The sequence below is a fragment of the Oncorhynchus gorbuscha genome, linkage group LG13 (genome assembly GCF_021184085.1).
Source record: "Oncorhynchus gorbuscha isolate QuinsamMale2020 ecotype Even-year linkage group LG13, OgorEven_v1.0, whole genome shotgun sequence".
Taxonomy (NCBI): Eukaryota; Metazoa; Chordata; class Actinopteri; order Salmoniformes; family Salmonidae; genus Oncorhynchus; species Oncorhynchus gorbuscha.
In genome coordinates this window covers 32872696-32895334 of record NC_060185.1, presented here as the reverse complement: position 1 = coordinate 32895334, position 22639 = coordinate 32872696, and the positions used below count along the sequence as shown (strand labels likewise).

At 46.5% G+C, this 22639-nt stretch overlaps 1 protein-coding gene across 3 annotated transcripts in view; it reads left to right on the top strand.

Moving 5' to 3' along the window:
• LOC123992732 (membrane-associated phosphatidylinositol transfer protein 3-like) overlaps nucleotides 1-22639 on the top strand; it is a 149776-nt gene that overhangs the window by 53371 nt on the left and 73766 nt on the right. For all 3 annotated transcript variants that reach the window (XM_046294195.1, XM_046294194.1, XM_046294196.1), the window contains exons 4-5: nucleotides 13362-13432; nucleotides 13651-13874. In XM_046294195.1, the coding sequence (XP_046150151.1) occupies nucleotides 13362-13432; nucleotides 13651-13874 (295 nt within the window). The remainder of the gene's footprint in view (nucleotides 1-13361; nucleotides 13433-13650; nucleotides 13875-22639) is intronic.

Genomic DNA, 22639 nt, shown 5'->3' with positions numbered 1-22639 from the left:
GGAAGAATCCCTCGGGATCAGTAGAAGCCACAGAAGAACTAAACAGACGGGATAAGGCATCAGGCTTGGTGTTCTTGCTACCCGGACGGTAAGAAATCACAAACTCAAACGAGCGAAAAACAACGCCCAACGAGCTTGACGGGCATTAAGTCGTTTGGCAGAACGGATGTACTCAAGGTTCTTATGGTCTGTCCAAACGACAAAAGGAACGGTCGCCCCCTCCAACCACTGTCGCCATTCGCCTAGGGCTAAGCGGATGGCCCTCTATCTTTCTAACATTATAGATCTGTCTCATGTCTTTAGGCCTCTCCACCGCTCCACCTGGATAAACAGTTCACGGTTACCCACATCATAGTTGCGCTCAGATGGCGACAGGCTGAGAAAAATAAGCGCACGGATGAACCTTATCATCAGACTGGAAGCGCTGGGATAGAATGGCTCCCACGCCTACCTCTGAAGCGTCAACCTCGACAATGAATTGTCTAGTGACGTCAGGAGTAACGAGGATAGGAGCGGACGTAAAAGTTCTTTTAGAAGATCAAAAGCTCCCTGGGCGGAACCGGACCACTTAAAACACGTCTTGACAGAAGTAAGAGCTGTGAGAGGGGCAGCAACTTGACCGAAATTACGAATGAAACGCCGATAGAAATTAGCGAAACCTAAAAGCGCTGCAACTCGACACGTGACCTTGGAACGGGCCAATCACTGACAGCTTGGACCTTAGCGGAATCCATCTGAATGCCTTCAGCGGAAATAACGGAACCGAGAAAAGTAACGGAGGAGACATGAAAAGAGCACTTCTCAGCCTTTACGTAGAGACAATTCTCTAAAAAATCGCTGTAGAACACGTCGAACGTGCTGAACATGAATCTCGAGTGACGGAGAAAAAATCAGGATATCGTCAAGATAGACAAAAACAAAAATGTTCAGCATGTCTCTCAGAACATCATTAACTAATGCCTGAAAAACAGCTGGCGCATTGGCGAGACCGAACGGCAGAACCCGGTACTCAAAATGCCCTAACGGAGTGTTAAACGCCGTTTTCCACTCGTCCCCCTCTCTGATGCGCACGAGATGGTAAGCGTTACGAAGGTCCAACTTAGTAAAGCACCTGGCTCCCTGCAGAATCTCGAAGGCTGATGACATAAGGGGAAGCGGATAACGATTCTTAACCGTTATGTCATTCAGCCCTCGATAATCCACGCAGGGGCGCAGAGTACCGTCCTTCTTCTTAACAAAAAGAACCCCGCCCCGGCCGGAGAAGAAGAAGGCACTATGGTACCGGCGTCAAGAGACACAGACAAATAATCCTCGAGAGCCTTACGTTCGGGAGCCGACAGAGAGTATAGTCTACCTCGAGGAGGCGTGGTCCCTGGAAGGAGATCAATACTACAATCATACGACCGGTGAGGAGGAAGGGAGTTGGCTCAAGGGACCGACTGAAGACCGTGCGCAGATCATGATATTCCTCCGGCACTCCTGTCAAATCGCCAGGTTCCTCCTGAGAAGTAGGGAGAGAAGAAACGGGAGGGATGGCAGACATTAAACACTTCACATGACAAGAAACGTTCCAGGATAGGATAGAATTACTAGACCAATTAATAGAAGGATTATGACATACTTCTTCAGCCAGGGATGACCCAAAACAACAGGTGTAAACGGTGAACGGAAAATCAAAAAGAAATAGTCTCACTGTGGTTACCAGATACTGTGAGAGTTAAAGGTAGTGTCTCAAATTTGATACTGGGAAGATGACTACCATCTAAGGCAAACATGGGCGTAGGCTTGTCTAACGGTCTGAAAGGAATGTTATGTTTCTGAACCCATGCTTCGTCCATGAAACAACCCTCAGCCCCAGAGTCAATCAAGGCACTGCATGTAGCACCAACCGGTCCAGCGTAGATGGACCGACATAGTAGTACAAGATCTAGATGAAGGGACCTGAGTAGTAGCGCTCACCAGTAGCCCTCCGCTTACTGATGGGCTCTGGCCTCTTACTGGACATGAATTAACAAAATGTCCAGCAACTCCGCAATAGAGGCACAGGCGGTTGGTGATCCTCCGTTCCCTCTCCTTAGTCGAGATGCGAATCCCTCCCAGCTGCATGGGCTCAGTCTCAAAGCCAGCGGAGGGAGATGGTTGCGATGCGGAGCAGGGAAACACCGTTGCTGCGAGCTCTCTTCCACGAGCCCGGTGACGAAGATCTACCCGTCGTTCTATGCTGGCGAGAGCAATCAAAGAGTCCACATCTGAAGGAACCTCCCGGGAGAGAATCTCATCCTTAACCACTGCGTGGAGTCCCTCCAGAAAACGAGCGAGCAGCGCCGGCTCGTTCCACTCACTAGAGGCAGCAAGAGTGCGAAACTCAATGGAATAATCCGTTATGGACCGTTCACCTTGGCATAAGGAAGCCAGGGCCCTAGAAGCCTCCCCACCAAAAACTGAACGGTCAAAAACCCGAATCATCTCCTCTTTAAAGTTCTGGAATTTGTTAGAGCAATCAGCCCTTGCCTCCCAGATAGCTGTGCCCCATTCTCGAGCCCGGCCAGTAAGGAGTGAAATGACGTAAGCAACTCGAGCTCTCTCTCTAGAGTATGTGTTGGGTTGGAGAGAGAACACAATCTCACACTGCGTGAGAAAGGAGCGGCACTCAGTGGGCTGCCCGGAGTAGCAAGGTGGGTTATTAACCCTAGGTTCTGGAGGCTCGGCAGGCCAGGAAGTAACAGGTGGCACGAGACGTAGACTCTGGAACTGTCCAGAGAGGTCGGAAACCTGAGCGGCCAGGTTCTCCACGGCATGGCGAGCAGCAGACAATTCCTGCTCGTGTCTGCCGAGCATGGCTCCTGGATCTTGACGGCAGTGTAAACAGCGTCTGAAGTCGCTGGGTCCATTCCTTGGTCGGTTCCTTCTGTCATGCAGGTGAAAGAGGACCCAAACGCGACTTAACAGAAACAGAGTTTATTAATGTTCAAAACGGAATAACTGAAATCCTCTAGATTTGTAGAGGGGAAAACAACTGGAGAAGCGGCCACAGACTGCAGGTCGCTCTCGGGTAGGCGCAGGCCGTAGTCGACTGAGACACCTGCTCACACGCAGCGTCTGAAGAAGGCACAAAACACGACAGGACAGGGTGATACACAATCACGGCAAAAACACGACAGGACAGGGCGAAACGCAATCACAGCATGGAATACAAAACAAGGAACCGACGGCACAGGAACGGAACACAAAGGAATAAATAGGGACTCTAATCAGGGGAAAGGATCGGGAACAGGTGTGGGAAGACTAAATGATGATTAGGGGAATAGGAACAGCTGGGAGCAGGAACGGAACGATAGAGAGAAGAGAGAGCGAGAGAGTGAGAGAGGGAGGGGGAGAGAGAGGGCTAGAAGGAGGGAAAGAACCAAATAAGACCAGCAGAGGGAAACGAATAGAATGGGAAGCACAGGGACAAGACAAGATAATAAATGACAAACATGACACATATGGTCATACAATATTATTTACATACAAATCGGTCCTAGTTAATACCTAGGCAACAGTAGAAAAGCTTACTCTGGAAGCTGTTGGAATACCACCCATATAACCATTAAGCGCAGGACATGCAGTGGTTGTAGATTTAATTACAGTGCCTATTTCAATAACAACTTGCGTACCTCATATAAATTGATATCAATGAGATGGGCATGTAGTACTCACAAAAAATTGAATATATGCATATGTACAATATTACCAATTGGAGACCTGGATGGCAAGACAAACCAACGTAACATATTCATGTAAGAAATGGTCTGAAATCAAACTCTTGGTTCAGATGTTTAGGAGACATGGTGGACAAAGTGTAAATCCAATACAACAGCCTCCTTACACTAATATACATTCCATTCCCTTAATATAAGTCCATAGGCTTTATGCCACACAAACTCAGCCTGACTAACCTCCCTGAGAAAAAAGAGAATGTAGAGTATTCTCAGGCCCTGCAGCCAGCACTGGCATTGACTTTACTTTGTATCTATCTCTCAATTTCTCTTTCACTAACTCACTCTCTCTTAGTCCTTCTGTAGCTCAATTGGTAGAGCATGGCGCTTGTAACGCCAGGGTAGTGGGTTCGATCCCCGGGACCACCCATACGTAGAATGTATGCACACATGACTGTAAGTCGCTTTGGATAAAAGCGTCTGCTAAATGGCATATATTATTATTATTATTATTATTATTATTATTAGTCATGTTCTGTCTCTATCGCTCTTTCAGTCCCTCTGTCAAAGTGTCTGTCTTTCAATTTCGCTCTGTTTCCCTTTTTCTTGCTTTCTTCATCTTCTCTCTCTATCTGTTAATAAAGCATTAATAATTTACATTAATAAAGCCATCTTAAACCCCCCACTATGAGCACTCAGCTCTCTACAATAATAGAGTCACAGAAATGGATAACAGCACTGACAAGCTTCCCTGTAGCATCCCTGCTTCTAATGTACTGTAGCAGTCCTCTGTTCCCCCTCCACAGCCTGCCCAGCGAAGCCACAAACAGAGCCCTCCTATCTTTCTAACATTATAGATCTGTCTCATGTCTTTAGGCCTCTCCACCGCTCCACCTGGATAAACAAGGTCTTATCAGCATATTTCTGCAACGCAGCTGTGACTACATTAGATCGCTATGTTTTTCCACTTCACTCTGTGATTGATGCATAGTCTCAGCCTAAAATAGCTTAATTACATAACTGATATTTTGGGAGTTATGGAGTGTATGGAAAACAAGAAAACAGTGGATTGTGATTTGGCTGTTGTCACAGTGGCTCAGTGCTGCCAGGCTTGCGAACCATTAGCTTACATCACTGTGTCAACACTAAGGCGGTGGTGTAAAGTCATTACTACTTACCTAGTTATTTGGGGTATCTGTATTTTAACTTAAACTTTTACTTCGCTACATTCCTAAAGAAAATCATGTACTTTTTACTCCATACTTTTCCCTTGAGGCCCAAAAGTACATTTTTCATGTTTAGCCAGATAGGAAAAGGGTCCATTTCAAGCACGTACCAAGAGAACATCTCTACTGCCTCTGATCTGGCAGGCTCACTAAACACAAATGCATTGTTTGTAAATTATGTTGGAGTGTGCCCCTGGCTATAGGTAAACGTTAAAAACTAGAAAATGGTGTCGTCTGTTTTGCTTACTATAAGGAATTTGAAATGATTTATACTTTTAGAATTACTTTTGATACTTAAATATATTTAAAACCAAATACTTTGACTTTTACTCTAGTAGAATTTCACTAGGTGACTTTCAATTTTACTTGAGTAATTTTCTATTAAGGTATCTTTACTTTTACTCAAGTATGACAATTATATACTTTTATCCACCACTGCACTAAGGAAGTACTTAAGTTGACTAAGTAAAATGACTAATTGTAACAGTATTGCTTACAGCTCTTGCCCCAACCTGGGCTCGAACCAAGGACCCTCTGCACACATCAACAACAGTCACCCTCGACGTAAAGCTGTCATCAAGGCAAAGTGTTGCTACTTTGAAGAATGTGAAATATAAAGTATATTTTGATTTGTTTAACACTTTTCTGGTTACTACATGATTCCATATGTGTTATTACATAGTTTTGATTTCTTCACTATTATTATGCAATGTAGAAAATAGTCAAAATAAAGATAAACCCTTGAATGAGTAGGTGTGTCCAAACTTCTGACTGGTGCCGTACATATATTTTTAGATAAGACCAAAATGAAAGGAATTGTTTTAAGCGTGGAAGCTGAATGGTCCACAGAGAGTCCACACCCTTCTCATGATGGCACCACACATGTTATTTATCACCCCAGACAATTTGAGGTTCTGGAATGGGACTGAGAGAGAGGAGTGTTGTAGCCAGCTGCTCTCTCTATCTCTGTCTACTGTAGCTAGCTGCTCTCTCTAGCCCTGTCTACTGTAGCTAGCTGCTCTCTCTAGCCCTATCTACGTCCTGTAGCTAGCTGCTCTCTCTAGCCCTGTCTACTGTAGCTAGCTGCTCTCTCTAGCCCTGTCTACTGTAGCTAGCTGCTCTCTCTATCCCTATCTACATCCTGTAGCTAGCTGCTCTCTCTATCCCTATCTACGTCCTGTAGCTAGCTGCTCTGTCTAGCCCTACCTACACCCTGTAGCTAGCTGCTCTCTATAGCCCTACCTACACTCTGTAGCTAGCTGCTCTCTCTATCCCTATTTACGTCCTCTAGCTAGCTGCTCTCTCTAGCCCTACCTACACCCTGTAGCTAGCTGCTCTCTCTAGCCCTACCTACACTCTGTAGCTAGCTGCTCTCTCTAGCCCTACCTACACTCCGTAGCTAGCTGCTCTGTCTATCCCTGTCTACTGTAGCTAGCTGCTCTCTGTATCCCTATCTACATCCTGTAGCTAGCTGCTCTCTCTATCCCTATCTACGTCCTGTAGCTAGCTGCTCTCTCTAGCCCTACCTACACCCTGTAGCTAGCTGCTCTCTCTATCCCTATCTACACCCTGTAGCTAGCTGCTCTCTCTAGCCCTATCTACACCCTGTAGCTAGCTGCTCTCTCTAGCCCTATATACACCCTGTAGCTAGATGCTCTCTCTAGCCCTATCTACACCCTGTAGCTAGCTGCTCTCTCTAGCATTTCCTACACCCTGTAGCTAGCTGCTCTCTCTAGCATTTCCTACACCCTGTAGCTAGCTGCTCTCTCTATCCCTATCTACCTCCTCTAGCTAGCTGTTCTATCTAGCCCTACCTACACCCTGTAGCTAGCTGCTCTCTAATAATAATAATATATGCCATTTAGCAGACGCTTTTATCCAAAGCGACTTACAGTCTCTAGCCATACCTACACCCTGTAGCTAGCTGCTCTCTCTAGCCCTACCTACACCCTGTAGCTAGCTGCTCTCTCTAGCCCTACCGACACTCTGTAGCTAGCTGCTCTCAGACATGTAAAAATGTAGTGGGAATAGCATCTTCTCTCCATCCTCATCTGTATTCTCCTCATTGCATCATTCTCGCCCCTGGCCAGCCAAGTCCTTTTTTAAATACATTGCTACCCTAGCAGGGACAATCTCCCTTTTACGCTAATTCCTGTTTAATTACTTTTTCCATTTTTGCCTTATTGCTATTTCCCTCTTTAAACAGAAAATACTCAAAGCATGAGAGCTGGGGAGACAAAGACCTTCTCTGTCTGGAATAATAAAAGTGTGTCAAAAAAGAAAGGCAGAGCAGAGATAATGATAACAAGCGATAGAGTTTATAGCCTAGGCTATGTGGGCTATTGGATCACAGTATCGAGTCGCAATATATATCAAATCGGCAGAATTATTAGATACTACTGCACTGTTGGCGTTAGGTAAGCATTTTGCTACACTCGCAATAACATCTGCTAAACATGTGTATGTGACCAATAACATTTGAATTGATTTGATGCATCGTGTAATATCACAGAGTGAGGTCCATGGCCATTCCCAGTCCTAATGAACAGACGAAGCTGGATGTTTGCATACCTCCACTGTTCCAGGGCCAGGTCAGAGGTCACAGCTCCATGTCAGATCATACTGAAAACAAGCTTTCATTAGGATCAGTGTCCAAAATGGCACTCTATTCAATATAGTGCACTACAGTGCACTAGAGTCCGATGCGGGCCATAGTCATGAGTAGACAGTGCATATAGGGTTCCATTTCTGATGCAGACCCAGACTGGTTCCTAACCGTTTCTATCCATCACTCATTTTCCTAATTTGTACTCGTTCAATATATGGTTAATTAACAACGACATGCTCTGGAAAATGTATTACGTAACCCTAGTTCATTGACTGTGGCAAACTGGCAATCATGTTAAGGAATCTAACTTTGTTAGAATTGATTGTGATTCTATTGTGATGTCTGTTTGTGGTATTGGGAGGCTAGTGCATAGCTAGCATTCCCTGGCTGGACCAAGCTAAGTGAATGTAGTTAAGGTGCTTAGTGCTCTACACAAAACAGTGTTGGCATGCGATGAGTGAGTTGTCACATTGAATTCATACATTCCCTCCAGCACTAAGTGCCTTAGTCGTCAAACAGGGCTCACCTTTAAGTGTTGTTCTGGCTAGGTTTTCTCAGGGTCTACCTCTCCAGTGAGGCCTCTCTAAGAGTTAGCCTCACAGTTCACAAACCCTCAGTCTAAGTGGAGCTGACATCACATAGCCCTGTTGGTGATATTTTGGGAAATATATTTTGTGTGTACAACTTTTTTATTGGAAATCTGTATTCTGTCAACTCACTCTTTCTGTCTTTGGCCTCACAGCAAATTGTCAATGTTAGGAGTCTCTCTCTCTCTCTCTCTCGCTTTCTCTCTCACTCGCTCTCTCTGCTGCCTCTAAGCTGATAGAAATCTGTCAGTGTGGCAGTAGTTGTAGGGCGAGAGTACTCTGCAATTGGCAGGGACAGGAGACATGGAATGACAACAACATGCCTTCATTGAATGTATGGAGGAATGACATTCTAAGACATAGTGGCCAAGACAGAACGGCACTGAGGGATCAGGACGCAAATCAATAATTCACCCTTCGTTCACAAGCTAGCACTGACATACTGCCAATATCCTTTTCCCCTGTTGCTTCTCTCTCTCTCCCAGTTTATCTCTTCCTGCTGATCTCTTTTTCTACTGCTTCCCCTCTCCCCTCTCTGTCTGTCTGTCTGTCTGTCTGTCTGTCTGTCTGTCTGTCTGTCTGTCTGTCTGTCTGTCTGTCTGTCTGTCTGTCTGTCTGTCTGTCTGTCTGTCTGTCTCTCTCTCTCCCCTCTCCCCTCTCCCCTCTCCTGTCTGTCTGTCTGTCTGTCTGTCTGTCTGTCTGTCTGTCTGTCTGTCTGTCTGTCTGTCTGTCTGTCTGTCTGTCTGTCTGTCTGTCTGTCTGTCTGTCTGTCTGTCTGTCTGTCTGTCTGTCTGTCTGTCTGTCTGTCTGTCTGTCTGTCTGTCTCTCCCCTCTCCCCTCTCCCGTCTGTCTGTCTGTCTGTCTGTCTGTCTGTCTGTCTGTCTGTCTGTCTGTCTGTCTGTCTGTCTGTCTGTCTGTCTGTCTGTCTGTCTGTCTGTCTGTCTGTCTGTCTGTCTGTCTGTCTGTCTGTCTGTCTGTCTGTCTGTCTGTCTGTCTGTCTGTCTCACCCCTCTCCCGTCTGTCTGTCTGTCTGTCTGTCTGTCTGTCTGTCTGTCTGTCTGTCTCTCTCTCTCTCTCTCATATTCTTATTTGTTTACAGTTTATTCACACTATTAAATATTAAACTAATATTGGTTATGGTTGTCCTACAGAACACTATTTCCATGATTCAATTTATTATACAACATTTTACTAAATGAAAAATGTCCACATTTAGTACTAGCAAACAAACCAAATGTCAATTTTTAAAAAACTGCACTATTAAATGACTCAAGAGTCGGAAACTGAAGTGAATATGACGGCTTTGAGAGTGTGGTTGAGATGTGGTGGTGACAACAGACATTGCTTCTGAGTTCTGGCACCCTTAGCTCCTGACTTGGAGGAGTCTAGAGATGGCTTTCTGGGCAAATGCATTAGTTTAGTGAGAGAGGCAGACAGTGACCATATGTGCCTCTGAGCCTTGTAATGCACATATTGATTGGCACAACACGAGAGAGGGACGGCGCTGTGAGAGAGAGTGAGGGAGAGATAAAAAGAAAGTTAAAAAGTATAAGAAAGAGGGAGGGAGAGTTAGACTCTCTTGGTAACCTGGATGGATCCCCTGCTGTTAGCTAGGCTGTCAAGCTGCAGGAGAGGCTTACAGAGGACCGCAGGAAACTGCTTTTCACCACTCAGCTTCCCTGTCACAAATAGGATTACGTCAATGCACTTCAACATTAATAAAATATGTCTTGTTTATAGTAAAGTAGGCTTCTGTCTGTCTACAACCAGCTGTGCTTGTACTGTATGTAGCTTCCACTGACACTTACACAAAAGCCTCCCCTGTCTACCAAGGCTATATTTTAGCATAGCTTTCAGGGTTGTACCTAATTGAAAATTCGTTCACCAATTTAAAAGCAAGTTGAAGATCACTAGGGACTGTGTGTTGGGTTCACTCAACCCATTCTGTTACTCCATGCTACTCAATAATTGAGAGGTTTGTTTTGGTTGCAATTAATGTTACGTAAGTAGCAGAAAGACTTCTTTGTAAATATGCAGAGAACCTCTGATCACACATTCATTTTAAATGTATGACTAATCTGGTACTGTGCTCCCTGTACTGGTCCAATGTTATTCCACCTCCCACTTACAAAGAAACTTCTCAATTGATTTGCTGTAGCTAACCTTTTGGCCAGAATAGTGCAGTGGGTGTCCTGAGTGTTAAGTTGGAGGGGGAGGCAGGCAGGAGGCAAGAAGTGGCTGGAGACAGAGTGGCTGGCATGCAAGCAGACAGACAGGCAGGAATGTCAGGCAGGCAGGGTAGGAAAGGCTGTGGGCTGGGAGCTGACAGGCTATGGGCTGGGAGCTGACAGGCTGTGGGCTGGGAACTGACATGCTGTGGGCTGGGAGATGACAGGCTGTGGGCTGGGAGCTGACAGGCTGTGGGCTGGGAGCTGACAGGTTGTGGGCTGGGAGCTGACAGGTTGTGGGCTGGGAGCTGACAGGCTGTGGGCTGGGAGCTGACAGGTTGTGGGCTGGGAGCTGACAGGTTGTGGGCTGGGAGCTGACAGGTTGTGGGCTGGGAACTGACAGGTTGTGGGCTGGGAACTTACATGCTGGGAGATGACAGGCTGTGGGCTGGGAACTGACATGCTGGGAGATGACTGGCTGTGGGCTGGGAACTGACAGGCTGTGGGCTGAGAGCTGACAGGCTGTGGGCTGGGAACTGACAGGCTGTGGGCTGGGAGCTGACAGGCTGTGGGCTGGGAACTGACATGCTGGGAGATGACAGGCTGTGGGCTGGGAACTGTCATGCTGGGAGATGACAGGCTGTGGGCTGGGAACTGACATGCTGTGGGCTGGGAGATGACATGCTGTGGGCTGGGAACTGACAGGCTGTGGGCTGGGAGCTGACAGGCTGTGGGCTGGGAACTGACATGCTGGGAGATGACAGGCTGTGGGCTGGGAACTGACATGCTGGGAGATGACAGGCTGTGGGCTGGGAACTGACATGCTGGGAGATGACAGCCTGTGGGCTGGGAACTGACATGCTGTGGGCTGGGAGATGACAGGCTGTGGGCTGGGAACTGACATGCTGGGAGATGACAGCCTGTGGGCTGGGAACTGACATGCTGTGGGCTGGGAGATGACAGGCTGTGGGCTGGGAACTGACAGGCTTTGGGCTGGGAGCTGACAGGCTGTGGGCTGGGAGCTGACAGGTTGTGGGCTGGGAGCTGACAGGCTGTGGGCTGGGAGCTGACAGGCTGTGGGCTGGGAGCTGACAGGTTGTGGGCTGGGAGCTGACAGGTTGTGGGCTGGGAACTGACAGGTTGTGGGCTGGGAACTGACATGCTGGGAGATGACAGGCTGTGGGCTGGGAACTGACATGCTGGGAGATGACAGGCTGTGGACTGGGAACTGACAGGCTGTGGGCTCAGAGCTGACAGGCTGTGGGCTGGGAACTGACAGGCTGTGGGCTGGGAACTGACAGGCTGTGGGCTGGGAGCTGACAGGCTGTGGGCTGGGAACTGACATGCTGGGAGATGACAGGCTGTGGGCTGGGAACTGACATGCTGGGAGATGACAGGCTGTGGGCTGGGAACTGACATGCTGTGGGCTGGGAGATGACAGGCTGTGGGCTGGGAACTGACAGGATGTGGGCTGGGAGATGACAGGCAGTGGGCTGGGAACTGACATGCTGGGAGATGACAGGCTGTGGGCTGGGAACTGACAGGCTGTGGGCTGGGAACTGACATGCTGGGAGATGACAGGCTGTGGGCTGGGAACTGACATGCTGGGAGATGACAGGCTGTGGGCTGGGAACTGGCATGCTGGGAGATGACAGGCTGTGGGCTGGGAACTGACATGCTGTGGGCTGGGAGATGACAGGCTGTGGGCTGGGAACTGACAGGCTGTGGGCTGGGAGCTTACAGGCTGTGGGCTGGGAACTGACATGCTGGGAGATGACAGGCTGTGGGCTGGGAACTGACATGCTGGGAGATGACAGGCTGTGGGCTGGGAACTGGCATGCTGGGAGATGACAGGCTGTGGGCTGGGAACTGACATGCTGTGGGCTGGGAGATGACAGGCTGTGGGCTGGGAACTGACAGGCTGTGGGCTGGGAGCTTACAGGCTGTGGGCTTGGAACTGACATGCTGGGAGATGACAGGCTGTGGGCTGGGAACTGACATGCTGGGAGATGACAGGCTGTGGGCTGGGAACTGACATGCTGGGAGATGACAGGCTGTGGGCTGGGAACTGACATGCTGGGAGATGACAGGCTGTGGGCTGGGAACTGACATGCTGGGAGATGACAGGCTGTGGGCTGGGAACTGACATGCTGGGAGATGACAGGCTGTGGGCTGGGAACTGACAGGCTGTAAGTGTGTGAAAGCCTCCCCTGGCAGATGCTACCAGCCGGGGGAGAACAGATAAACAAGCAGTGAGTAAATCACAGAGCCAAGAGAGAGAGCTGGAGGGAGGGAGGGAGGGAGGGAGGGAAGCTCAGGAATAAGATGACAGAGCATGCAGAGGCTTCAGGGAGGATAATGAGTTTGGCCAGGAGCCAATGGCTTGCCACACTTCACACAGGAACACAGGTAGACACACCGTACAGGTGGTTGGGAAAATAACCATAACTCTCTTTCGTCCTTCCTCATCCCAAGGTGTATTTGCATTGTTTCGACTGTTTCTGACAAGCCAAGATCCAAAATATGACAGTGCCAGGCAGCTACGGTGATCGTGACAGAACCATATGTCTGGATATGGCAGGATTCTGTGTGATGAGTCAGTATTGACTTTTCTGGAGTATGTGCTTAGGAGAGTTGAGCTTAAGGGCGTGCAGTATTTGGGGCCCATCTCCCAGTTATGGAAAGAATAAAGAGAAAAGTTAAGGCTTTAGTAATACTGAAATTGGTTAGCTCCTGAGATCAATAATCATTCCGTTATCAGTGCATCTGTGTGAAGTGGCTTATGTAATGACTTTTCTCCCTCTCGCCATCATTTCTCATTCCTTTCTCTCGCTCTTCCTCTCTGTCTTTCCTTTCTTTATCTCTCTCACTCTCTTCCTCTCGCAATCTCTCCTTTCTGTATCTTTATATCTTTCTTCCTCTCTATTTCTTTATCTATTTCTCTCTCTCTCTCTCTCTCTCTCTCTCTCTCTCTCTCTCTCTCTCTCTCTCTCTCTCTCTCTCTCTCTCTCTCTCTCTCTCTCTCTCTCTCTCTCTCTCTCTCTCTCTCCATATCTCCTATCTTAAATCTGTAGAGAGCCTCTATCGCCTGGGGCGTCCTCGCTGTGTCCCTCAGAGCAGCATTGACGGGTTAGAGGACATGGAGGTAGGAGAATCACAATATAAACTCTGATATATAAATAACCAGCATAACTACTCTGGCTGCTCATGAGGTGTCTCTGTTATCTATAGTATATATGAATGCAGGTCCAGGACTCTTGGCTTATACCACTAATCCACTTCTCTCTCCTCTCCTCTCACATCCTCCTCTTTTCTACCTCCTTACCCCTCATTGGTTACTTCTTCCTCTTCTCCACTCTACAGAAGACCCAGTGTAAGACCCACGTGTTGCTGCTGGTGATGCATGGTGGGAACATCCTGGATACGGCAGGGGGAGACCCTGGCACCAAAACTGGTGATGCTACCACGCTGTCCTCCGTGCTGGAGAAGGTGGCCCGGGCACACTTCCAGGCCGCTGCAGAACATGTGATGATCAAGCTAGTGGCCTGCCCAGCTGTGTGTGCCGAGGCCTTCTCCCTCGTCTCCAAGTGAGTCAATCAAGGGGGGTAAAAATCTTGACATTTCTAACATTTCTTAAATTTTCTGATTTTGATTTTTGCTTTCTGTTTGGCATTGAAGAGCAGTTTGTATTGGCCTTTCATCCCTTTCAGATTGTCTCAGCGCTGCCCCCCGTTGCTGAGCTGTATAGCTGAAGCACAGTGGAGAATCATGATGGTTATAAAGCAATAGTAGCTTGTGATATGTGGGCTCTATTTGATAGCATTTCTATTGCGGTGAATTCAGCCCCCTAGCGATTTAGTCTGACAGTCAGAATGACAGTGCACCGTTTAGACATGTTTGTCATTTTTAAGGAGGCATGGCAGAATACCCAAGTGACCATTTCCAATTCACAGATCTCGGCCTTGGGAGTCAAATGAATCAACTGCGACGTCGGGCCAGAGATACCAGGCTGCCAATTCTGTTGAAGGTTAAATTGGAAATTATATCGAGCAGGTAGCCTTTAAGCAGAAGTTGCGATGTTAATTAGCTTGCCACTGACATTTCCCAGCCTTTCGAGGCATGTGGAATACTAAACTCATAATCTTGATCTACCCCTGAAGCCCCCTGAAGAACCCTGAAGCCCCTGAAGAACCCTGAAGCCCCTGAAGAACCCTGAAGAACCCTGAAGCACCCTGAAGAACCCTGAAGAACCCTGAAGCCCCTGAAGCCCCTAGCTCTATTCAGCAGACAGAGAAAGAAAGATGAAACAGATGCCAGTGACTGGTTTGAATTCCATTAGTGTGGAAAGGAAAATGATTTTTGATGACTCACTATGATCTGTTTACCTAATTAACGGCTGTTGTTTATTATTGGGCTCCTGTGCGTTTATCTGGTTGTGGAATAGAGGGAACTAAATTGAAGATGAGACGAATGTGGAAGCTGTTACCTCCAGAATAAGCTGCTGCCTGCTTGTCAATCTTGCCCCGTTCAATAAATCAGCTACAGTTACAGTAGTTACTGTGGCTGGCTGCATTGAATGCAGATGAGGATGGCGGCCTGCAAGTCTTCCATCACACATGAGCTTAAAGAGGCGTTCACTCTCTTTGAATCCTCTTCTTTAAATCACATCCGTTAAGTAATGAAGACCTTGGCGAGGTGAAGACCAAAGGAATCTGCAGACTATCTTGAGTTTTTGCCCCATTCTGAGGAGGAACCCGAAGCAGCATCTCTGTTCTGTTCGGGTGATTGTAGGCAGTACTGTATGTGTCAGGCTGCTGGCTGTGCAGAGACTAATCTTTTCATGTTGCATTTAAAGCTGTCAGTCTTTCCGAGGGGAATCCTTTGAGACAAATGCACACATTTTTCAGCTCCCTGCTGCATATATTGTCTTTGGTAGAATGTCACTTTATTTTGCATAGCTCTTTTTCATTGATATGCCTGTGAGAATGTTTGTGTATATATTTCCACTAATTGGTATGTGTTGACTGGGAGCTGGCAGACTGGGTTCTGAGATTGAGTCCCAAATGGCACCTTATTCCCACATAGTGCACAACTTTAGATCAGTAGAGAATAGGGTGCCGTTCGGGATGCACCCTGAGATTTCCATCCGTCTGTCTGTCTGGTGTAGTGATTGCCGTTGGTGAGAGACAATGACTGGAGGCGAGAGTTTAAATAGATGTGAGGGCTGTGGTGTTTCCTCAGCAGCTTGACATCTTCCTGCCTGCCTCCCTGCATGGCACAGCAATGGCCAGGGATGAAATATTTAAAGGAACAACATCCCATGGGTCTCTACTGGGTGGCTGTGTGCGAGTTATTGCCACATTTCTCAATTTCTGCTCCATTTACACTCTTTGAAAGAAAGATGCTATCTAGGACCTAAAAAGAACCCTTTTTGGTTCCAGGTAGAACCCTTTTGGTTCGAGGTATAACTCTTTTGGGTTTCGTGTAGAACCTTTCCACAGGGTTCTACATGGAACCCAAAAGGGTTCGTCTACCTGGAACCCAAAAGGGTTCTTTTACCTGGACCCAAAAATAGTTATCTTATAGGGACAGCTGAAGAACCCTTTTAGAACACAGAAAAGAGGATGTGAACCAGTTGATTTATTTTCCTGCGACCAGACGCATTTCCTCTGTGACAGTTGAAGATATACAAAACATTGTCTACAGCTAAACTAATAAACAACTCAATCTCATGTGACATTGGTCTTGTATTACTTTAGCTGAGGACAGGGCGGGACAGGGAGTTTGACCTGACAGTGACCTGAGGACAAGGAGACCACTCATTTTCTGTCCATTCACAGCACACAGCCAGGGAGCAGCAGCTCTCAGTCTACTCCGCACATCTCTGCCTAATTAAGCTCACATTGTGGTTTGCCTCTGCCTCTCCCCCTGCATCTCCTCCTGCCTCTGCCTCTGCATCTCCCCTGCCTCTCCCTCTGCCCCTCCCCCTGCATCTCCTCCTGCCTCTGCCTCTGCATCTCCCCTGCCTCTCCCTCTGCCCCTCCCCCTGCATCTCCTCCTGCCTCTGCCTCTGCATCTCCCCTGCCTCTCCCTCTGCCCCTCCCACTGCATCTCCCCTGCCTCTCCCTCTGCCCCTCCCCCTTCCTCTCCCTCTGCCCCTCCCCCTGCCTCTCCCTCTGCCCCTCCCTCCGCCTCTCCCTCTGCCCCTCCCCCTGCATCTCCCCTGCCTCTCCCTCTGCCCTCCCTTTTCCCCTCCCTCGGCCTCTCCCTCTCCTTCTGTCTATGTCTCTGCTTCTCCCTCGTTAGCTTTCTAAACTGTGTGCCCCGTCATTTTTTAAATATTTAAATTGTTTTTATTTAACTTTTATTTAACTAGGCAAGCCAGTTAAGAACAAAATCTTATTTACAATGACGGCCTACCCCGGCCAAACCCTAACCCGGACTACACTGGGGCAATTGTGCGCCGCCCTATAGGACTCCCAATTGTGATACAGCCTGGAATCGAACCGTCTCTGAAGTTAGAGCCTATTTCAGTCTTGCCCACTCTGTGACATCAGATGAAGTTAGAGCCTATTTCAGTCTTGCCCACTCTGTGACATCAGATGAAGTTAGAGCCTATTTCAGTCTTGCCCACTCTGTGACATCAGATGAAGTGAGAGGGAATGTGAGATAGTGTAACCTTCTTGGCTTTGAGGAGGGATGCTGGCTTGCTGATGCTGGCTTAGGGGCTTATCTGTTCAATCAGCCCCATCTCCTCTCTCACACCACGCCACTCCTAATGGATAGATCCTGTTAATGGCAGCTAGCTAGGCATCTCTTCATCAGCACATTACTATGTAAATCTGTAGAATCAGACACTACAGAAATGGATGGGAGAAAGGATGATAGACATTGTGTCCCAAATGTAGTGCACTGCTTGGGCCCATAGGGCTCTGGTCAAAAGTAGTGCAGTATATAGGGAATACGGTGCCATTTGGGACGGAACCAAAATCTGATTCTAACAGTTTTTTGTTTTAATCAGCAGTCTTCAATGTAAATGGCCTTGATACAATTCTCTTAGTTGTATTGTTGAAGAGGTTCATTCATGTACTGTAGGAATAGGCTGACAGGCTTGCTGTCGGTTGAACACAACTTTAAGCCCACTTTTGTTAGAAGTGTTACACAGAGGCAGAGAGCGAGTAGCCAAGGAGCCCTTGTCTTCTTACAAATAGGCTCTCTGAAGGTCTGTTCTGCTTTGATGGCATACCACAGTATATCCTCAGCTTCTACCCCGGCTAGCATGAACACTCTCCTAATGAGAGAGTGTGTGTGTGTGTGTGTGTGTGTGTGTGTGTGTGTGTGTGTGTGTGTGTGTGTGTGTGTGTGTGTGTGTGTGTGTGTGTGTGTGTGTGTGTGTGTGTGTGTGTGTGTGTGTGTGTGTGTGTGTGTGTGCGTGTGTGCGTGTGTGTGTGCGTGTGTGCGTGTATACTACATCCAATTACAGTGAAACTCAGTAACAAAGCATTACCTGGACTCTATATCAGGTGAAGAATAAATATCCCACAGTATTACCAACAACATAAGTAGATTTACATTTACATTTACATTTACATTTAAGTCATTTAGCAGACGTAGATGACTAATTATCCATCTCTAGAAATAAATAAAGAACAGGCTGATGAGAGAAGCTGGGTGGGTGGCTTTGTTGTGTCTAGATGGTCTTTGACCTTGGTCTTGGCCATGTAACTGCCTGTCCAGGGGTGTTATGGTAATACCTGTGTCCTGTGCCAGCAGCAGGGGGCTCTACAGGGTCTCTGTTAACACGACAGGAACAGCATGACACAGTACAGCTATAGCAGTACATTACACAGGCCCTTGAGAGTGACTACCGATGGATAACCTACATACCAGTGGAGGTCAGTGCCATTTAAGATGAGGGAGGACCGTTTATTTTTTTCATGAGTATGGCCTTATTTCTATTACAGCAAATTGGATGACTGTCATTCATATTCCATTCACCCAGTTCAATGTCACATCGATAGGTTTAGGCTACTACATTATTCTCAAATTGCCCCTATATGTAATGAATTTCCTCCTCTTCTTCCGAAGAGGAGAGGTGAAACGGATCAGAGGACCAATACGCGGCGTGGTAAGTGTCCATGGTTCTTTTTAATATGTTAAGGTAAACATGAACAACTGACTACAAAAAACAAGAAATGTGAAAACTCAAAACAGTCCTATCTGGTGCAAAGACAGAGACAGGAACAATCACCCACAAACACACAGTGAAACCCAGGCTACCTAAGTATGATTCTCAATCAGAGACAACTAATGACACCTGCCTCTGATTGAGAACCATACTAGGCCGAAACATAGAAATACCCAAATCATAGAAAAACAAACATAGACTGCCCACCCAACTCACGCCCTGACCATACTAACTAAATACAAAACACAGGAAATAAAGGTCAGAACCATCTTGAAGATGCGACACATTCAATACCGCCTTGCACACACTCTTGCATGCACCTAGCTGATCTAGGGTGTAATTATTAGTCCCACAGTTGCAAACAAGAGTTTCTGTTGGACAAATTCAGGTACATGTATGTTTATCTCTGTTTCGTTCCACTTGCTTCCGTTTAAGAAATGTTTTTCAGCGGAATCGGCAGAATAAATACACCCCTGGTCACGCGTAAACACTGTTCACATTCATAGCAGCCATGTTGTGTTCCTTCTCACATCTATGCACTCGCTTCCTCTCACCTTTTCCCTTTGTTTGTGGACTTCAATGCACAACACATCAGCTGTATGTGACCAGACTAAAAAACATTTCCAAGCCAAACCATGTCATAACTGCTACATACAGCCTACGTCGTTGTCACCATAACTAAAGTAACGTCATAGTCAACAAATCTTCCCAGTTGGGAGAACAAGTATTTGATACACTGACGGTTTTGCAGGTTTTCCTACTTACAAAGCATGTAGAGTTCTGTCATTTTTATCATAGGGTCACTTCAACTGTGAGAGACGGAATCTAAAATAAAAATCAGGAAAATCACATTGTATGATTTTTAAGTAATTAATTAGCATTTTATTGCATGACATAAGTATTTGATACATCAGAAAATCAGAACTTAATATTTGGTACAGAAACCTTTGTTTGCAATTACAGAGATCATACGCTTCCTGTAGTTCATGACCAGGTTTGCACACACTACAGCAGGGATTTTGGCCCACTCCTCCATACAGACTTTCTCCAGATCCTTCAGGTTTCGGGGCTGTCGCTGGGCAATACAGACTTTCAGCTCCCTCCAAAGATTTTCTATTGGGTTCAGGTCTGGAGACTGGCTAGGCCACTCCAGGACCTTGAGATGCTTCTTACGGAGCCGCTCCTTAGTTGCCCTGTCTGTGTGTTTCGGGTCGTTGTCATGCTGGAAGACCCAGCCACGACCCATCTTCAATGCTCTTACTGAGGGAAGGAGGTTGTTGGTCAAGATCTCGCGATGTATGGCCCCATCCATCCTCCCCTCAATACGGTGCAGTCGTCCTGTCCCCTTTGCAGAAAAGCATCCCCAAAGAATGACGTTTCCACCTCCATGCTTTACGGTTGGGATGGTGTTCTTGGGGTTGGACTCATCTTTCTTTTTCCTCCAAACACGACGAGTGGAGTTTAGACCAAAAAGCTCTATTTTTGTCTCATCAGACCACATGACCTTCTCCCATTCCTCCTCTGGATCATTCAGATGGTCATTGGCAAACTTCAGAAGGGCCTGGACATGCGCTGGCTTTAGCAGGGGGGCCTTTCGTACGCTGCAGGATTTTAATCCATGACGGCGTAGTGTGTTACTAATGGTTTTCTTTTAGACTGTGGTCCCAGCTCTCTTCAGGTCATTGACCAGGTCCTGCCGTGTAGTTCTGGGCTGATCCCTCACCTTCCTCGTGATCATTGATGCCCCACATGGTGAGATCTTGCATGCAACCCCAGACCGAGGGTGATTGACCGTCATCTTGAACTTCTTCCATTTTCTAATAATTGCGCCAACAGTTGTTGCCTTCTCACCAAGCTGCTTGCCTATTGTCCTGTAGCCCATCTCAGCCTTGTGCAGGTCTACAATTTTATCCATGATGTCCTTACACAGCTCTCTGGTCTTGGCCATTGTGGAGAGTTTGGAGTCTGTTTGATTGAGTGTGTGGACAGGTGTCTTTTATACAGGTAACGAGTTCAAACAGGTTAATACAGGTAATGAGTGAAGAACAGGAGAGCTTCTTAAAGTCTGTGAGAGCCGGAATTGTTACTGGTTGGTAGGTGATCAAATAGGTATGTCATGCAATAAAATGCAAATTAATTACTTAAAAATCATACAATGTGATTTTCTGGATTTTTGTTTTAGATTCCGTCTCTCACAGTTGAAGTGTACCTATGATAAAAATGACAGACCTCTACATGCTTTGTAAGTAGGAAAACCTGCAAATCCTGCTGAATTTCCTAGCTTAGTAAGTGATACTGAAGTGAAAAAAAGACAAAATCGCTCTCTAGCTCTCTCTTGCTTCTCCTTCATTTTGGAAAACATTGTCCCGTTACCCTGACACATTCCCCCCTCTAAAAATGTGGGACATTCCACAAGTCACATGATCAACCGGAAGTAGCATCATTTGAGTCTCCAGAAGGTCATGGGAAGACCAAAAGTAAGTATGTTTTCTCACTCTTTTTTTCTGTATTTTGTATCATTTTGTAAGTATGATTGAGAATGTTTGTTTTTTAAAGATAGTTTTGGTAAACCACTTGAAAGTGCTAAGTGTTATCGTGTTATTAGCATCGATGCCATGTGGCTACATTTCATATATTTGAAAATGCTATACTAAAAACTCAGTCCTGTTACTTTCAGTCCTGTTACTCATATGAAGGGTAACAGGACTGAATAATAGTAACAGGAGTGAGAAGTTTTGAATGAAATGTGTATCTGGTATATACATTGATTCATTATAATACTATTCTCTTGATTTTAAGTTTCACAGTTGGAATTACTGAAGGTGTTTTCAGTTTTACAATGTGAACACATTACTTACAGGGAGCCAATCGATGAAGTGCTTAACTATGATAATTGTGATGTACTTGTGTGTTTTAGGCAAAAAGATTAAGGGCTTAAAAGGAGGTGAAAGACATCAGAGAAGCTCCAGAAACAAACTGAAGAGCTACAAAAGCAGCCCCAGAAACAAACTGAAGAGCTACAAAACCAGCTACAGACACAAACCTGAAAAAAAGGATGGGTATAAGGAAGAAATTCTGCGTATGAAACAGAATAATCCATCTCCACGTACAAAAATTGACAAACAAATGAGACAGCTACCATGTGCTACAATACAAAATACTTTTCTCTTCCATGAGGCCTTAGTGGAGGACATCCGGCAGAGGTACAGAAACTCACAGGGAGAAAGGGAAAGGCAACTCATCTCAAAGATAGTGACAGGAAAACATATAAAAAATATAGGCTGCAACGTCTCTCCCCCAAGGTTCATTTGGGTTTTAAAAGAAAAGGTTACTGATGAATGCGAAGAATGCAGAACTAAACTTAAACTACCAAAGGAAGAGAAACAATGGGGTGGTAGATGGCTTCATAAACAATGTCAGAGATATTTACACCAGCGATGATGTCAGTCGAATTACGACTGGGAAGTGGCAGACCCTCACCCAGAAGAAAATCAGAAGAGGTTCCTTTTGAACACGATGACAAATCTACGTGAAGTTTTTAGCAGAACGTGATGGGTTGATCTCATACTCCCCTCTTCTGCTCACTACACCCCTTTTGGGTTGTTCACCCAAGTGACCGGGAGACTTGCATGTGCAAGCAGCACGAAAATCTCAGTTTATCGTACAGAAACTGCACCACCTGAAGATCATCAACACTTTCAATCCTGATGAACTTCTAAAATCCATCACACGCAGCATGATGTGCATGATGTGCATGTGCGGTGTGCAAGGACCTCTCTGGCCCCGTCTCAGGCCAATATATACAACGATAAGAATGAAGTTACTTATGTCCAGTGGGCAATTGTGGATAAGGAGCACAAGAATGACCCCAATGGCAGAACATCCACCATCACAAAAAGAGTTCCAGACCCACCCAGGACCAACTGCTGGAACAGCTGAACCTGATGCTGCGCAAGTTTAAGAGTCACACTTACAACATCAAGAATCAGTTTACCCACTACAGGGCACTGAAACAAGGCTTGAAAGCACATGAATGCTTAATTCATCTGGACTTTTCCGAAAATTACCTCTATAAGTACAGAAATACAGACGGTCCACTTCAGAGCATCACACCATCAGGCAACATTGCACACAGGTGTGCTTTATGTGCATACATACCCCCCG